The 17989-nt window shown below is 39.9% G+C and overlaps 1 protein-coding gene across 1 annotated transcript in view; it reads left to right on the forward strand.

The window, feature by feature from the left end:
- The window catches only part of BRCA1 (BRCA1 DNA repair associated), a 110905-nt gene that overhangs the window by 44787 nt on the left and 48129 nt on the right, over nucleotides 1-17989 (forward strand). Inside the window, exons 10-11 of the mRNA XM_075846652.1 lie at nucleotides 3382-6312; nucleotides 8806-8891. Coding sequence (XP_075702767.1) covers nucleotides 3382-6312; nucleotides 8806-8891 — 3017 coding nt within the window. The remainder of the gene's footprint in view (nucleotides 1-3381; nucleotides 6313-8805; nucleotides 8892-17989) is intronic.

Below are 17989 nucleotides of genomic sequence, written 5' to 3' on the forward strand. Positions count from 1 at the left end.
CATTTGCTTTAGTACATAAACACGCCATATTTCTGGACCATATTTTTCTAGAAAAATTCAGTGCAAATCCCATGGCAGATAAGAACCCAAGTATTCCTGCTTTCATATATAGGACATACTCCTAGTTTTGGCCAAAAAATATACAGAAGTAACATGGACTGACTATAGAGCTACTTGAATGAAAGCACTCATATGTATGTGTATAAATTACATAACACTTGACTAAAGCCAGAGATCGCAAGGTTTTGTGAGTGGAAAGATACCCCAGCTATTGTATATGGCAGAGTTTCACAAACACGGTTTCTTTGGAAACTCTTCAGGTATATCACAGGCAGGAGCTGCTACTTTTTTTCACATTCATGATCGCAATTTTATTTTTTATTTTTTTCAGCTTGCTCAAATATGCCTAGGCAAAATTTCTAGAATCCTTTACCCACTCCTACACCAAACTTCTTTGTGGTATGATTGGGGAAACGGGTTCTCTGGAGATGAGGGAAATAATTCAGGGGTCTCTCGATGGTAGTAACATTGGGAATCACTAAAATATGGGCTCTATTAAGGCCTGTGACTTGACTATAAAGTGAATTAAAGTGTAACTAAACTTGCGTAAAACTTTTGACGTGTCAGCGACATGTAAGAAGTTTTGAGATCCCCCACCGATCGCTAAAACGAAGCTGCAGAATCTCTCAGGTGAGTGCTGTGCCGCTTCGTTTCTTTCCCCGGAAAGCTGAGCAAGCGGTATATGGGCTCAATAGAAAGTCTGAGTCCGTACACTGCTTGCTCAGCTTTCCTGAGGAAATCCGATCACGAATTAAGCGGCACAGCGATCCCCTAAGCACTTCTGCTGATTCAGTTTATCGAACGGTGGGGATTTCAATGCTCGAACCCCCACTGATCAAAATTTCTGTCATAAAACTTTTGACATGTCATAGTGACATGACCGTATAGTTACACTTTACAACTCATGGTAGTTGTCAGCTTGGTATGCCTGATGAATACGTGCTGCAGTCACTGTTTGCTTGGAGTCCAATTGACTGTTTTACATTTAGTTCATTTTATTAGAAGTTCCCTATAGTCAGTATTACAGATAGATATGGGAATAGCAGCGCTAAATACACCATATTGCTGAGACACCAATACATTTAAAAGGATTTTGGACAACTTTGTACATATCCCCTCAGTTATTGTCTATATACTAAACCGAGATATTCCACTTTAAATGAAAAGTAATCTTTATTGACACTAAGTAGAAAACGCCATAGATTTGTCATTTTCCCATGAGCAGACCAGTGCGGTGTTGAGATGGGAAATTATGCTGTTCTAAGAGCTCATATGAAATTGTACTTTGCGGTGAACTCTGTTTCCCATTTTTCAAATCTCCTGCATTATGTCTAAAGTGATGTCAACTCCATAATTATGTTTTCATACATAATGAAACTTCACAATATTAGAAACATTCTTAACAAGTGTGTCAGCTTTATCGAGGATTCCAGCAAAAATTAAATATGACTTGCTCTTTCCCCTGCTGATTTATTGTGTCTCCAAATGCCTCATCGGGATTAAAGCACTATAAGATATGATTGCCTGTACATAATTCAGTCTCCTATCTCACTGTTTCACTAAAGCAAACTTAGAACGCAGCGTTGCAATTGATATATTTTTTAAATAAAACATTTTTTCACCGTTTTCTAATTAAGGATCGGGTTTAAGTATGACGACGGTATCCATTTATAGTTGCTTTTTTCTGACTAATGCATCCTAATAGGGTAAAAAAAAATTACTTTTGTTAAATTTTTCTTCCTGTATTATTTGACTGTTCATTATTTCTCTTTTGTGTATGGTGAATATGAGTGTTCTGATAAATGCTACAATATATGGTCCCACTTTTTATACGGCTGTCTGGTTTAGCAAACACATTCACAAATGTCATTATTTCACAGAGCTAGATATATGAATACTGGCACACTACGTGAGTGGGGCGCTGTTACCTTTCCCTGGTGCTGTGTGTACTTGCTTTATCAACTGGTTGCATGTCCTGTTGATCTATCTTCCAAGGGGTTAAAACAATGCCGGGTCTGACCTGGTGTTTTCTGCTGCTTTTCTACTTAAGTGGAAAATGCTAATAAATGAGTCGGGAAAAAGTGGAGATGGGGCTTCAAAGTATTTTTTTAATTTTTATTTTAAGAAAACTTGCCCACATTGATAAGTGTGCCCCACACTGCCAAAAGCATGTTGCAGCATTTAAAGGGGTACTCTGGGCATTTTATATTGATAGCCTATCCTAAGTAAGGGTCAACAGTATCAGATTGTCTGATTTCCGGCTCCCCTGCCGATCAGCTTTTCAATGTTTACCAGGCACAGCGCTGTACACCTTTGTAGTGGCTGTGCCTGGGATTGCAGCTCGGTCACATTCAAGTGAATGGGACTGGAATGACCATCCCAAGCACAGTCACTATGGCGTTGTGCCTGGTAAGCTATGACGAGGCAGTGCCGTTTGTCGCTGCAGCCCCTTCAGTAAGCTGATCAGCAGGGGTGCTGGGGTCGGACCTCTACCAACCTGATATTGATGATCTATCCTAAGGAATGCGCTATCAATATGTGGCCCGGAGAACTTCTTTAAAGGCATTTGGTTATAGTAGTGCTTGCATTTTAAAATGTACCTGTAAAGTTATAAAAGTTTGCATAGATGTGTTAATTCTCAATATATAGTTATTACCTTTTTATTCCTATAGTTTTTCTGCTGGTGTCCCTCCTTTCCCATCTCTCCTTATGTGTAAGTTGCTGTTACGTGCGCGGCACGGTCATTAAGTGGAATCCATTGGCAGCTCTTACAGATGCTGGCTACCGATTCTAGGTGGTAGAGATGTATCTTAGGAGGCATAATGTAAACGTGCGCGATCCCCATGCAACCTTGTAGTATATGAGCACAGCGGCCACTGTGAGTAATATACTAGCAACTTGGTGGAGGTGAGAAACATGAGACAGGAGCAAGAGATTCTGGGCGCTCATTGGTTGAGCAGACATGTGCATTCTGGGGCAGATACGCTCGGCAGTATGGGAACTAAGGAACTTCAGTAGGCACAGTACCCTTAGTTCACGTCGTCATTTGGAAGTAACCGCCCATTTGCTTTGCCAGTCATAGAAGAATGAACGTCTATGGCTGCAACATGATTATTGGGGGATAACTCTAGACAGGAGTAAGTTACAAAAAGCATTTGCACATCTTTTTTCTATTTGTCTTTCAATTATTTATACTGCTTGGTGTTTTTTTTAAGTATCATTGGAGGTACACTTTAAGTATGGTAAAATGTGGATTTTTGTCTAACGCATGTTAATATATTTACAGTTTTGTTAAAAGGTATTTTTTATTTTTTTTTGTAGCCGAATATGGATTTTCCGAAAAAGATCTTGAAAGCATAAGAAGCAATTTCTTTTTCATAGATGGTGTGAGAAATCTTAAAGAATCGCCCAGTGAAAAGTCTGCAGTTATCAGAGACCCTTTAATATCTGATCTAGACTTTTGTGAAAATGCGGCTGAACAAGGCACACATGTAAAACTTGATGAAAATGTAAGGAAGTCAAAACTCACAGAACTCCATGCCAATATGCAGATAGTAAGGCAACAGTACAGTGAAAGTCAGACTTTTAAAATTGCAATTGATGATCAATATGATAGAGATGACTCTACTCCTGAAAACATGGGCAGCACTCAGGGTAGCCCAAGGGATGCGTCCTGTGCAGTGTCAAGGCAACGGTTGAAGAAAAGTATTAAAAAAGTGAATGAGTGGCTTTTGAAGACAGATGAGCTTTTGAATAATTCTTCTTCGAGGGATGACCAGTTGCTTCCTGATGTCTCTCGGTTGGAAGATCAGGTTGCCTCTGACAAAGGTTCCAGTGTGTCTGATGAGACCGAAATTATGGCTGTGTCTCATCGTCACGTCATGGCAGACGCTTTCGAGAAGAGTATGGTTAGCGTTGAGGATAAGATATTTGGTAGAGTATACAAAAGAGAGAAAAAGCCAAACCAAGTGGGTAAAGTGACATGTGTTGCTGATGTCCACATAGATGGCGCAGTGGAGCCCTTAAAAACAAATGAGGTTCCTAAATCGGCTAGTTTAAAGCCAAAAAGAAGTACGGGTCTTCAGCCTGAACACTTTATTAAAAAGATTGAAGAAAATAAACAGAATTCAGATCGTAATATCAATGGTCCTGTCGTTGTGGAGGATTTTGGTCTGGATACGGACAGCAATCTGCAGCAAATGAAAGCAGCAAATGCCTTATTTGTGGATGCTGATAAAATAGAGGTGGTAGGCCAAGATTTGGAAACTGTTTCAGATGCTCAGTCAAGCAAACCAAAGAAGCAAAAGAAGTCATTGAAAAGGAAGTCTGAGAAGACCCAGGGTACACGTATAATGCAATCTCTCCATTTGACTAAAGGAGCAAATGTGGACTCGTGCCAGCAGCAAAGTCCTCTTCGGTCAATGGAAGTAAATATTGACAGCTATCCAAGTAGCACTGAACCGGGGCATGAAGTGAACCAGAAAAATGTTAGGCGGAGCAAGAGACTTCATTTGTCGAAAGAAAATGATTTTCCATACTCTGCCACTCCGATAGCAACACATACTAACAGTAAAGACATTAGGAATGGGGGTCCACAAATTGAAGATCCTCCAAATGATATCTCTACCCTGATCAACTGTGAAGAACCATGTTTACATGTTGCTGTATCAGAAGAACAAAGACCCCAAATTACTGGCACATCACCACTTAATAGCATTGCAGTCCAAATTATGACCGGAGGAAACGGAAGTTCATACATGGAGTGCGATCCTGTTTGTGTGACACAAGATCTGTGCAAAGGATCCTCTCCTATACCAGAGCAGAATGTAGAAACCGTGGTAAATGCAGAGGAAATGGAAGACTCTGATCTTGACACACAACTACTGTTGAAGACATTCAAAAGTGTTAAAAGGATGTCTTTTAAACTAGATCCAGTTACTAAGACTGCAGATAAGGAAAATAGTGACCCAATTGACGTCCCTGATGTTGGAACTAGCCTAAGAAATGGGCAACAGGATAAGGATAGCAAGGGCAAACATTCTAGTGACCAAAGTCTTTATAAACCTAATGAAGTCCCTCATTCTCAAAGCCAATTCAAGAGTTTTCAAGAAAACCAGCCTGAGCACTCAAGGAAATTGAGATCTAAAAAGAATTACAGCTCGTCTTCGGAGCACACTGTGCAGAGTTCAGCTAAGAACACAGATAACCTAACAGTACACATGACCTCGACTATACCAACCAATGGCCAGCTGAATGATTTAAACCCTATCAAAGACGTGAAACACCTCAAAAAATTTAATCCGGCTAAAAATGCTGCTGTAAGTAAAAGTGAGGGACCTCCGTTACATTTGGAAACTCAGTCGATGTCTCTGTACCCTGTAGTTACTCATCAAAATCCTGCTTCAGCCATGCGCGGAGACACTAGAAGTGAGATCGGTCAAGGGGAAAATGAACAAGCAAGGAATGATTATCAGAAGTGCAATTTTGATGAAGAGCAAGAAAATCAAATTACTTCTTCTAATAGTTCTCAAGGGTCAATGACAGGGAAACTACTAGGCCATTTAGCATCTCATGATAGCAGTCCTGACAAAAGTCCTGAAGTTTACTTCGATACGCCTGATGGGTTGTTGGGCACTATTGACAGACACCGAGAAGATGCACGTTGCTGTGCTATAACAGAAAAGTCATTTGTCTTTGGAGATGGAATGAAGTCACAATTGGTTAACCATTCTGTGTCTCCTTCTAACCAGTCACAGGTTGTAAGAAGACGAAAACGTGGAGCGCATAAGTTGGACTCTTCTGAGGAAGAGTCTAGCGGAGATGAGGAGTTGCCATGTTTTAATGCATTATTTGCCAAAACATCAACTATTGCTGACCTCAAAAATGCATCGGCTAGTTCTTCACCCAAGCAGCAAGGTGGTGGTGTCTTGGCAATGTTTAGTAGCTGCAGCACTAGTGGCAAAACCCAGACAAGCTTGAATCTCCCACGTGAAGCACTTTTATGTAGTCAAGAATCTCAGTATTCTGTGAACTTATTTTCCTCTCAGTCAAACACTTCTGATCAGTCTATAAATGGAGCCAGAGATCGCGCTGGCACACGCAGCCAGTATAGGCCTCTGGAGAGTAGTCCAAAAAGAGCAGGAGTGGGAGAGTACTGCAATGAAGAAGAAATGGGGAACGTAGAGAAGGAGGCAGAAGAAATGGCTAATGTGGAGAATGACTGTGAAGACCCATGCCAAGAACATAACTTAGGTATGAACCAGTTTTATTTTACAGTGTAATAGTTTGCAAATTTAGTGCTGTACTTTAGCATCTGGGATATTTATATAGTCTGACTGTGCACAGTTGCTTTTATTGCTCTCTGTTCAGTACTAGACCATCTGATATAGGGCCGACATTGCGTACTCGGTGAACGCTGAGAGCATTCGCAAAAGCGTAGCACTTACACACATTTTAATTAGTATTACATAACTTTAGGGAAGCAAACTTTATTTTCTTGCATCTCCTCACTAGTCCTCGCTCCTTAACTAGTGTTAAGCCATGGTGTGTTTTTATTTTAAATTTTTTTGTATCTGGATGACCACCATTTAGGCACGTGTAGCCGTATGTACAAAAGTGGTCACTGGACGTTCTGTTTGCTATAGCATAAACTGCCTTTTATAGACTGCATTGTCTTGTTTTGGGTCCCACACACTCAAGCAGCCTCTTTCAGTTCCACTCCAGATAGGCAACATGGGAGGATGCCATGTGCCAGCCTTGCACAATCTCTGTGGAGAGCACTTGACATTGACACACTTGTTGACGCCCACTCCAGATATCGTTAAAAGGGATGCCGAGTCTGGACAGCTACTAACGAAAAGAAATAGCGGATTTCAGGAAAGGAGCACTCCTGGGAAAAAGATAGAAATGTGGCTGCATTTTAATTTAGCCCTCAAAACCCTGATCTGCTATGTGAGCTTTGTATATTGTTATATATTGCAGGTTGGGGGTACGACTGCTGAGACCCCCACCGGTTCTGAGAAGGGGGTCCTGGGGTGCCCTATGTGAATGGAGCAGAACTGCACATGCTTTGCCACCCTTATCTCTGGCAGCCCGTAGAAAGTAAATGGAGCGGCACAGTCCTGCTCCAGTCACATAAGGCATTCCATTACCCCGGTTCTCTGGCTCGTGGGGGGTCCCCTGTGGTCGGGCCCCTACCAGTCAGATGTTAATCACTTATCTTGTGGATAGGTGATAAATTAATATTGTAGAGAAAATGGAAGGTTAGGCAATGAAAAAGCAGAGGTTAGGTATTAAGAAATCTTTCTGGCAAGCAATAGAGGTCTCCAGTTTTTGGGACAAGTTGATGAACAGCAATGAGGAATAGGCAATGTGTGGCTAGTGATAGGGCGGACTGATCTATTTATCTATCTTCAGCAACGAACTGGCTTACCCGGAAAGATTGGCTTTTTATTATGGTCTTTACATTTTTTTGACATTGTAAACTGGTGAGCACTGATATTGCCTTCCATATGATCCCAAATCAAGTGTAATCTATTTGTCAGAAACCCTCCATATGAGCACTTTCAATAGTGTAGATTCACCACAGACTAGTGCTCGCCCACACAATGCCGCCTCCTCGACTACCGTCGTAATTGCTGTTAGTCACTTAACAGTTTAGGCTTCGTTCACATCTGCGTCGGGACTACGTTCATGGGTTCCGTTGGAGCTTTCTGTCAGGGGAACCCAAGAACGGAATCCAAACCATAGGTTTCAGTTTGCATCATCGTTGATTTCAATGGTGATGGATCCGATGCAAATGGTTTCCGTTTCTCACCGTTGTGCAAGGGTTCCGTCGTTTTGATTGAATCAATACCATAGTCGACTGCGCTATTCATTCCATCAAAACGACTGAACCCTTACACAAGGGGGACAAATAGAAACCATTTACACCGGATCCTTCACCATTGAAATCATTGGTGATGCAAACGGAAACCTATGGTTTCAGTTTGGATTCCGTTCATGGGCTCCCCTGACGGAAAACTACAACGAAACCCATGAATGGAGTCCCGATGCAGATGTGAACGAAGCCTTAGAGAGCTGTTTATTGGGTTTATCTGTAAAAATAATCAAACAGACTCAAACATTTTACTCCAACATGAGTGATCCAGGAACTACAGCATTATCAGCCTAATTCTGCTTATATTCTATTACCCCGAGAGTCTGTAGTAAAATGCTTCCTTACTTATTTTCTCATACATTTTGATTTTAAGATCCATATTTATCCATTCCAAAATAGAGGGGGAAGACTCCATTTCCTTGCAATAACGAATGAAGCGAGCAGTAGAACACTTAAGCCGAATTTGCGTTTGCAAAAACGTCGCCATTACCGACTCTTCAGTACAATTCAAAAGTGCTAACTGAGCAGATTTCGAGAGAGTAAGATCTAAAAAGTTGAACCAACTGGCAGGAGCTCTGGGGTGTCTGAAACTCGTGAAGTGGATAGGTGGTTGTTTGTTTGTTTTTTCTTGGATTTGGGGATGGGTTGGGGATCTGTAGGGTATTTTGTGGATTGTTACTTTGTATCTTCCTTTCCGGTTGTACCACAATAATTTGTTGAATAAAATCAAATATTAATAGAAAAAAAAAAAGCATCTTTACAAGGTGTCCAGATTGTAAAGCTTCCTGCTCATAAGTATCAAGTTTTACGTATGTGTTATCTAATATTCTGTATAACTATTTTCAGTTCTGTGATTGTCTTCTCAGGTGAAGTTTCTGGATGTGAGAGTGAGGCTAGTCACACGGGGGACTCTTCGGGACTATCTTCTCAGTGCGAAATCCTCAATACACAGGTATCTTGCTGATTATTCATGTAAAAACCTTTATTATATATTCAAAACCCGTTCGCTACAGATCAGAAAATAATGCATAAAATTACATTGAACCCAATAAATCGACTGGTTCCCAGCTGCCACATTCTATTTTACTATACATGCAGCGCAAACACCTCTTTTATAATGGAAACATTTCATTAACGCCTATCTACGTTAGTGGACACGTATCAGTCCTCAAACTATGTGACACTGATCAATGTATCACCAGAACATGGAAAACATTGGAGAGGTCTGACTCTGAGGGGAGGATTCGGTTGATTGACGATTTACAATTGTTCATGCAGTAACCACAGCGCTCCACATGGTGGCAGTGTTGTTTCACCCGATCAGCCTATCCATTGTTGAATACTAACAGCACTTTCTATCAGCCGGTTGTCATTGTGGTAAATACAATTTGTCCTTTTTCAAAAAACCTTTTTTGACGCAGTAAATTATGTGCGTTCTGTTGAGTATGTGTGAGTGCAATTTGTAAACTTTTGTTGATGTTTTAAAGCCATTTCTTGGAGAGCTTTTATTTGAGGAGTACAATATGCAGACAAGAGTCTTCTACAAAGACCATGTAATTTGTAGATGAAATGAGACCGATGAAAATGGCAAGTGTTCGGCATTTCAAACAATGGAGAAGAACAAATATACTTATTATTCTATTGTGTTTTTTGTATTGTTTGGTCTGATTCATAATTGTGACATCTGTATAAGGGAACACACGCCGTCATTCCTTTTTAGAGCACGTTATTTTCAACAGACACCCAACTTGAAAGCCAGACGTCATCTTTACATTTGGATTTTTCTTACAAACCTGCTATTACAGGGCTGTAGATCACGTGAAAGCCATTATACAGGATATTTATGCTCACTATAACAGAGCTACAGGTAATGCATTATTCTTTTCTGTATTCTGATGTTCTCGCTTGCTATTTGCTGCTATATTGGTAACCTATGCTGTTTTTGGAATACGTGGTTCCACACAAAAACCAGACAGACTTTCAGCATGTTTTAAAAAAGATAAAATAATTATTATTTTTTTTTAAATCAAAATGTGCTTACTTACAGCTTCTGCATCTATAATAATACCCTAGTAATTAGGAGACTTTGCAGCAATAGGCAATTTATTATTAAGGGAGCTCAAATGCTGACCATATCCTTTCATGTGTTAATGAGACATATCCTGCCTGAGAGTCACCACATTTTAAATATACGGCAAAGCATTTTCAGTACGCAACCTCCTGACGCACACGGCCATACTACGACTCCATACTAGCTGACACTTCTACTAAGTCATAATACACTCCCATAGAAGTCATTAGGCCTATACTGTACCACTATATGTCTCCAATTTCATGCGGAGTCAGACAGAAATATGCGTTCAAAGGTCTATCGAATATCGTACTCCAGAGGTATTCTCTATAGGTTAATACCTCCATACTACGTTGCTGTACGGAGACACCATACAATAGCATGCAAAGTGCCAAAGGCTCCATAGTACTGAGAAGTATGGTGTGCTACCGTACAGGCTCTGGCATACAACCTTTCAATATGCCATTTTAGGGCAAATAGATGTCATAGATGGGGGGTGTCTTCTGCTTTGGACCTTCCTCTGAGACAGAGTGTAAATCTGCTAACAAACATCAGCTGACATAAGTGATGTCACCAATGACTGTGGCAGCTTCCATCAGAGTAGAAGTTATCATGAGGCAACCCCTTTAAAGGTCTATTTCATCCAACAATCGTCATATCCTTATTAGGACTCTTAGGGCCATTGATCGGGCAAAGAAGCGTTCGTAGTTCCCAATAATCGCCCTGCATAAACCGGGCATTGATCAGCTGACGAATGAGCGAACACTGGTTTGGCAGCCAATTTTGTCTATTATGCTGCCCTGAAAATCATTGTTGTCGGCAGCACATTTTCCCGTCTAAATGAGATGTGTTGCCAACGTAATGTAAACTGTATGGGGACCAAATGATCGTATTTAAAGGCCCTTTACACGAGCGCCGATCGACCTGTAATAATCAGTGCTCGTAATGGGCACATTACGCTAAACCAGCTTTACACAGCCGTATTTGGCATCCATGTTCCCTTTAGTGTTTTTGGCTAAGAACGAGCTTTGATCCCAGCAGAGGGATGTAGAGCGGTGTAATTGTTAGAGATGTAATTGTGATTTTTTTTATTTTTTTTCTTCCAATCAATATTTGCAAAAATAACTTGCGTCCCAATATTCTGCTGCTAGTCTTTTGGTAATTGTAGATGGTTAATGTAGTGCTTTATGCCACTTGAATGTGAATGTTAGTCGAGGCTGTGAGTCATTGCTCTGACAATGCAGTTTTTGGTCGCTTTTTTTATTTTTTCCTTTTTTACACTCCTGTGAAAATATTTTGTGTCGTGGATTAAAGTATGTGGCTTATTCTTTTCAATAAATAGCATTGACCTTTGGGGCCCCTGTATGACTATTTTTGGTTCACTTAGTTTGAAGTGTACCTAGGTGACTTTTCAGAATAAGCTGTGATGTGTGTACATGAGGAATAGCAGTATTTCTGGCCATTATATGACTTGTATTCTACATTTTTATTTTTTTTTAAGCAGTTTTCTCCTATGCATGCTCTAATTCTCATTTGTCTTTGATCTAGAGTGTGGAGCCGAACTGCTATCATGTCTTCTATACACCGCACACCGAGAAGTGAACAGCCTACTTTTTTTAATCCCTATCACATACTGTGTAAAGCACTCGTCTATATACATCAGTCCCATAGAGACTAAATGGAGCGGTAGTGCGCACGTGTGATCACCGCTCCATTCAAACTGGGAACACCTAACCCTCGTGACCCAGTGGTCGGACACACCGCGATCATTAGTTTTATTAACTGTCCTGTGGTTAGTTGATACATAATTATTGTGGGACATTCCCTTTAAAGAAGTTGTTTAGAAAAATAAAGCACACCCTGTTCTAATCTGAGACAGCACCACCTTTTCCCATGGGTTTTGACTGGTACTGCAGCTCAGCCCCATTCAAGTGAAAATTAGTTGTTTTTTTTTGTAATCAAATACAACCCCTTTTGAAGGGTTTTCCTGATCTTGAACATTTATGGCATATATTAGGATATGCCATAAATGTTTGATAGATGGGGGTTGCACCGATCTCCAGAACGGGGTCATGTCTATGCGGAGAATGAATAGAGAGGTGACCGTGCAGCTCTCTCCATTCACTTCTATAGGAGTTATGGTGACCGCCATAGAGACAAGAGCAAAAAGCATGGCGCCACATAGTGCAGATGAATCAGGCAGGAACGGATCTTTAGGAGGCGCTGCTACTATCCGAATAAATTATCGGTACACAGAGAATGGTAGTCGCATCACAAAAAACATAATTCTATTTAATAATAAAAGTAATATCAGTGGCAAAGCGTTTAGACGCTGAACTAGCGTCTTCCTCAGGCCATCCGCTAGTTCAGCGTCTAAACGCTTTGCCACTGATATTATTACTATTATTATTATTATTAAATAGATGTATGTTTTTTGTGATGTGACTACCATTCTCCGTGTCCCATTATTTATTCGTAATGTAGCAGTGCCTCCTAAAGATCCGTTCCTTTTCCGCTTTGCTCTTATCATGGTAACAGCCGAGCATGCTTGCTCAGCTGTTTCTGTATTTCACATGGAGAAAGCCACGTGTGGCCCACTCTCCATTTATTCGTTGACTGAATGAGGCAGCCGGTCGGCTGACACCCGTTCCGGAGTTAGACGGGTCCTAGAGCTCTCAGACATTTTATGGCATATCTGGGACTGATCATTTAAGGCTTGAAAAGAAAATAAACCAAAAAGTTTAGTGCTATAAGCAAATTTTTAGGCAGGTTGGCTATCTGGCTCCTGTGATTTGTTGAGCCATTCAAGTGAACAGCAGGCATACAGCAGTATGACAATAGTCCCTTATGAGACTGTCATATATAAAAAAAAAATATATAGAAAGACCACGAACGAAAACATAATTTTTAAAAATGTTAAATAAAAGTTCACAAAAATAATAAACCTACACATTTTCTGTCCCTATACATGTTAATTTCCATGCAATAGTTATCATATCATTTAAGGTAAATGGTGAATTTAGTGGGATTAAAAACAAAAAACCATGTCAAGCTTGCCTCTATGGATTCTGCCATTTAAATAAAAAAATCTCAAAAACACAAAGCACATATATTAAACTCTAACTTATATGTACCCCAAAATGGTGCCTAAAATATTAGCAAAGCATCCCGCAAAAAACATGGCCTCAGGTAGTGTGACATGATCCACTCTAATCTTTTGAAGGAGATATTACACCAGACACTTTACAGTAGTCCCATGTGGAATACACCACATCCTTCAGTGTGCAACGCGGGTAGAATACTATGCTGTTAGTTGTGTATCTGTACATAGTACAGCGCTGCAACTCCCAGCAGCATTCTCAATGCAGGTTTTGATCAGAATGGATTCAGTAATGCAAAAGTTACCATGTCAGATTTAGTAAAAGAACAATAAAAAAATTATATAAATAATAGTAATTCTAAAAATAGCAACTCTGGGGCATCCTTTCTTAGAACTTTGCGTTGTCATCCCTATTATTCCTCCTGGAAATGTATAACAAAGTTTACAACTGGGTCATACAATTCTCTCTCTTGCAATGGGGCGTGTCTCTAAACACACGGATACTGTCCAATCACTGATGACGGTGTCCGTGTAGGGACACACCCTACTGATCAGGTGAATGGTAACACCCAGTTGTCCAATTTATTCATACATTTCCATGAGTAATAACTGATGCACAATTGGAGAAAAGATGTTTAAGAATAGTTATTTCAAAGATACAAGCATTTACGAAAACAGACCTGTCAGACGAGCAGTGTAAACTATTTTCTGGGCTTGTCACATTAAAGCTGAAGGAACAGTGAAGTACAATAATTAAATTGGCGGTGGTCCGCCATGTTTCCTTAAAGCCCCCTTCATGTTGAGATTCTTTAGACTCGTTGTTACTATGACAATAACATATTGCCGCTCTAAGTCTTAAATAATCGGCTCTGTTCCCAAAAATACGATTTAGGATTTTAAAGCAGTCATTCATCCTAGCAACTGTGAAGGGGAAAAACATTAATTTGGCTAAAAGCTTTTCTGAGCTGTGTATCTAAAGTAAAAACCAAAACAAACTACATTGAGTAGGTTACTGAAGTCACTTTCGTGCTATGCGACATCTAGCAAATTAAATACCTGAGTAATTCCTCTCCTGTCTTGCCCAGTTCTCACCAGAGTACTCCTTAACCCCTTCAGGACCAAGCTCATTTTCGCCTTCAGGACCAGCCCCATTTTTTCAAATCTGACATGTCACTTTATTTGGTAATAACTCCGGAATGCTTTCACCTATCCAAGCGGTTCTGAGATTGTTTTCTCGTGACATATTCATATTGGACTTTGTTGGTGCAAAAAATTTGGTCGATATATTCAATATTTTATTTGTGAAAAACACACATTTTGAGAAAATTTGCAAAAATTAGCATTTTTCTAAATTTAAATGTGTCTGCTTGTAAAACCGATACCACACAAAATAGTTACAATTTCAAATATCCCATATGTCTACTTTGTTTGCATCGTTTTTTTCAAGTTCTTTTTTTTTTTTTTCTAGGACGTTACAAGGCTTTGAACTTTCGCAGCAATTTCTCACATTTTCAGGAAAATTTCAAAAGGCTATTTTTTTCAGGGACCAGTTCAGTTCTGAAGTGGCTTTGAGGGCCTTATATATTAGAAAGTCCCCATAAATCACCCCGTTTTGAAAACTGCACCACTCAAAGTATTCAAAACAGCATTTAGAAAGTGTTTTAACCCTTTAGGCGTTTCTCAGGAATTAAAGCAAAGTAGAGGTAATTCACAAATTTAATTTTTTTGCCAAAATTCCTTTTGTAATAAATTTTTTTTCTGTAATGCAGAAGGTTTTACCCAAGAAATGCAACTCCATATTTATTGCCCAGATTCTGCATTTTTTTTTTTTAAATATCCCACATGTGGCCCTAGTGTCCTAATGGACTGGAACACAGGCCTCAGAATCAAAGGAGCATCTAGTGGATTTTGGGGCCTCCGTTTTTTAGAATATATTTTAGGGACCATGTCAGATTTGAAGATGTCTTGTGGTGCCAAAACAGTGAAAACCCCCCTAAATGTGACCCCATTTTGGAAACTACACCCCTCGAGGAATTTTTCTAGGGGTATAGTTAGCATTTTGACACCAGAGGTTTTTTTTTGCTGAATTTATTATAATTAGTCCATGAAGATGAAAATCTACTTTTTTTTATTGTTGAAAAAACATAGAATTTTCACATTTTTACAAAGCATAAAGGAGAAAAAGCATCCCAACATTTGTAAAGCAATTTCTTCCGATTACAGCAATACCCCATATGTGGTCATAAACTGCTGTTTGGACCCACGGCAGTGCTCAGAAGGGACTGAGTGCCATTTGGAGCGCAGATATTTCTGGAATAGTTTTTGGTGCCATGTCGCATTTTGCAACACCCTGGAGGGACCAAAACAGTAGAAACCCCCCCAAAAGTGACCCCATTTTGGAAACCACACCCCTCAAGGAATTTTTCTAGGGGTGTGGTCACTTTTTTTTAACCCAATAGTGTTTTTGCAGATTCTTGTGGAAATCTGGCATGAAGAATTTTAATTTTTTTCACAAATGCCTCATTTCTAGGACATATTTTTCCAACATAGTACATGAAACTGATGAAACACACCCCAACGTTTATTACCTAGTTTCTCCTGTGTTCAGAAATAGCCACACTTCGGCCGTAATCTGCTACATGGCCACACAGTGTGGCCCCAAAGCAAAGGAGCACCCTTTTGGGTTTTCAGAAAATAATTTTAGCTTGAATGACTTGATGGGTCCCACTCCATGCCTGTAAACGATTTGAGCTGGCAGAATGATCTGACACCCCTATGAGTGACACCATTTTGAAAACTGCACCCCTAAGGTATTCATCTAGTGGTTTATTGAGTGTTTGTACCATTAGGTTTTCATAGCCGGATACATGGGATTTGGGTGTTAATTTTTATTTTTGGGGCATGGTTGCCTTCCACTGCATATTAACCCGTAGAAGTGCATTTGCCAGTGTATGTAACTATGTCGTGCCAACAAAGCAGATGACCAATAAATGTCGGTCCATAGCTGTTAAGAACCGTTAAAGCAGGGAGAATTAAAATTAAAACTGTATTGGACTGAAGGGCAATATATTTGAGAACTGGAGGAAAAAGTTTAGAACTTGAGCATGTTCACAGGATGAAAGAACAGGGCTTTATAATGTCACTACTTTTTTTCAAAGGGACTGGTCATACAACATGTCTTTAGCCCCATCAATCTCTATATCCGAGAGTAACGTGCCAAGGGACGTTGGCACACCATTACAGGTCCCTGCCCGGCAAAGTAGGAACCGTAATGTGCGCAAAACAACCAATCACCTACAGAATATGTAAAAGGGCTGTGTCAAACACCATCTTTATGGACAGTAAAGGATCACTAATCCCCTAAGATATAGTTAGTTTTTCTGGAAGTATTTTCGGGTTTAACAGGTAGTGCAAAAACCTGAACAAAACAACAAAAAAGCCCATAATGTATTGATCAGGATCAGCTTGTAAATTGAGTAACCTCCAAATATAAAGAACTATGCCCATATCACCAAACAGTTTATAAGAATTAATATAACCGCTTTATATGGCAGGACATAGTTATAATAATAGGCAAACTCAGTAAAATTATAAAAAAAAATATGTATTGAAGGAATATTACATTTATATAAAATGATGCCGTCAAATAAAAAATACAATTTTCATCTCGTATGCTATTTGTGATTCCAACTGACCTTATTTTGAAAACTCTACCCTTCAAGGTATTCATCTAGGGGTATAGTGAGAAATTTGTTAGGGGTTTTTCAAAAATATTTTCATTTGGTGTGACTAATTATAACGTGAAACCACGTAGGTATTCATCTAGGGGTGTAGTAAGAATTTTTAGTTTTGTTTTGACTTTTACATTTTAGTAAGTGGGCAAAAATATACGAAAATAAAATTATGCCGCTTCAAAAATTTAGGATGGCCAATTTGTAAAATGAATGGGTGTATAAATAAAATAATCTAAAACTCAGTGGAGATGTGGTAAAGTTTAAAGCATTCGTTGATGCATAGGCCTGGCTTTGTGGGGCATGTCTCGCATTGGTGGATAGTGTCTTTTCTGATGCCTTTTTTAGAACACACAGGGTATCTTTTTCTGGGGTTTTATTTTCTTCTCAGTGGGGGTACTACTGAGGGAAAGTACTGGCCTAGCGTTATACGGCAACTTTTATCTCCCTTCTGCATTGTCAAATGGGCCTTGATAATTGTCTCCTGAAATTGGAGAAGCTTATTTCTATTGCCTGCGTATCTGGACACCACAAATGCATTATACATTGCCATTTGGGTGAGGTGGACTGCCAACTTCTTGTACCAGGTCTTACTTTTCTTCATGGCACTACACGGCTTTATGACCTGATCAGATAGATCCACCCCACCCATAAAGCGGTTATAATCCAGTACGCAGGCAGGCTTGGCAGTAGTGGTGTTGGAGCCACGACCTGGAACGTGGATGCTGCTATCCTTACGGATGCTTGATAAAATTTGGACATCCTTCTTGTCCCTAATTTTCACTAGCAGCATATTCTCGCTGCACATTGCTTTACTTTCTCCTTTTGGCAATGTGTGGCCCAGGAGGGTTTTGGGGAGGCCCTTTGACATTTTTTTTTATCGTGTCACAGGCCACTGTCGCTCTTGCTAAAAGTCACTTTTAGAGAGGGATGCTGTTATAGAAATTTGTCTATATAGACATTTATATCCCTGGCCAAGTAGTGGGTGTATAAGATCCCACACAATTTTTCCACTGACACTAAGGGATGGGGGCACTCTGGGGGATCAATTTTGGAATCCCTTCCCTCATAAATCCTGAAAAAATGCGCGTACCCGGTGGAACTTTCACAGATCTTATATCGTTTTATTCCATACCGGGCCCTTTTAT

Source organism: Rhinoderma darwinii, chromosome 13, assembly GCF_050947455.1.
Source record: "Rhinoderma darwinii isolate aRhiDar2 chromosome 13, aRhiDar2.hap1, whole genome shotgun sequence".
Classification (NCBI taxonomy): Eukaryota; Metazoa; Chordata; class Amphibia; order Anura; family Rhinodermatidae; genus Rhinoderma; species Rhinoderma darwinii.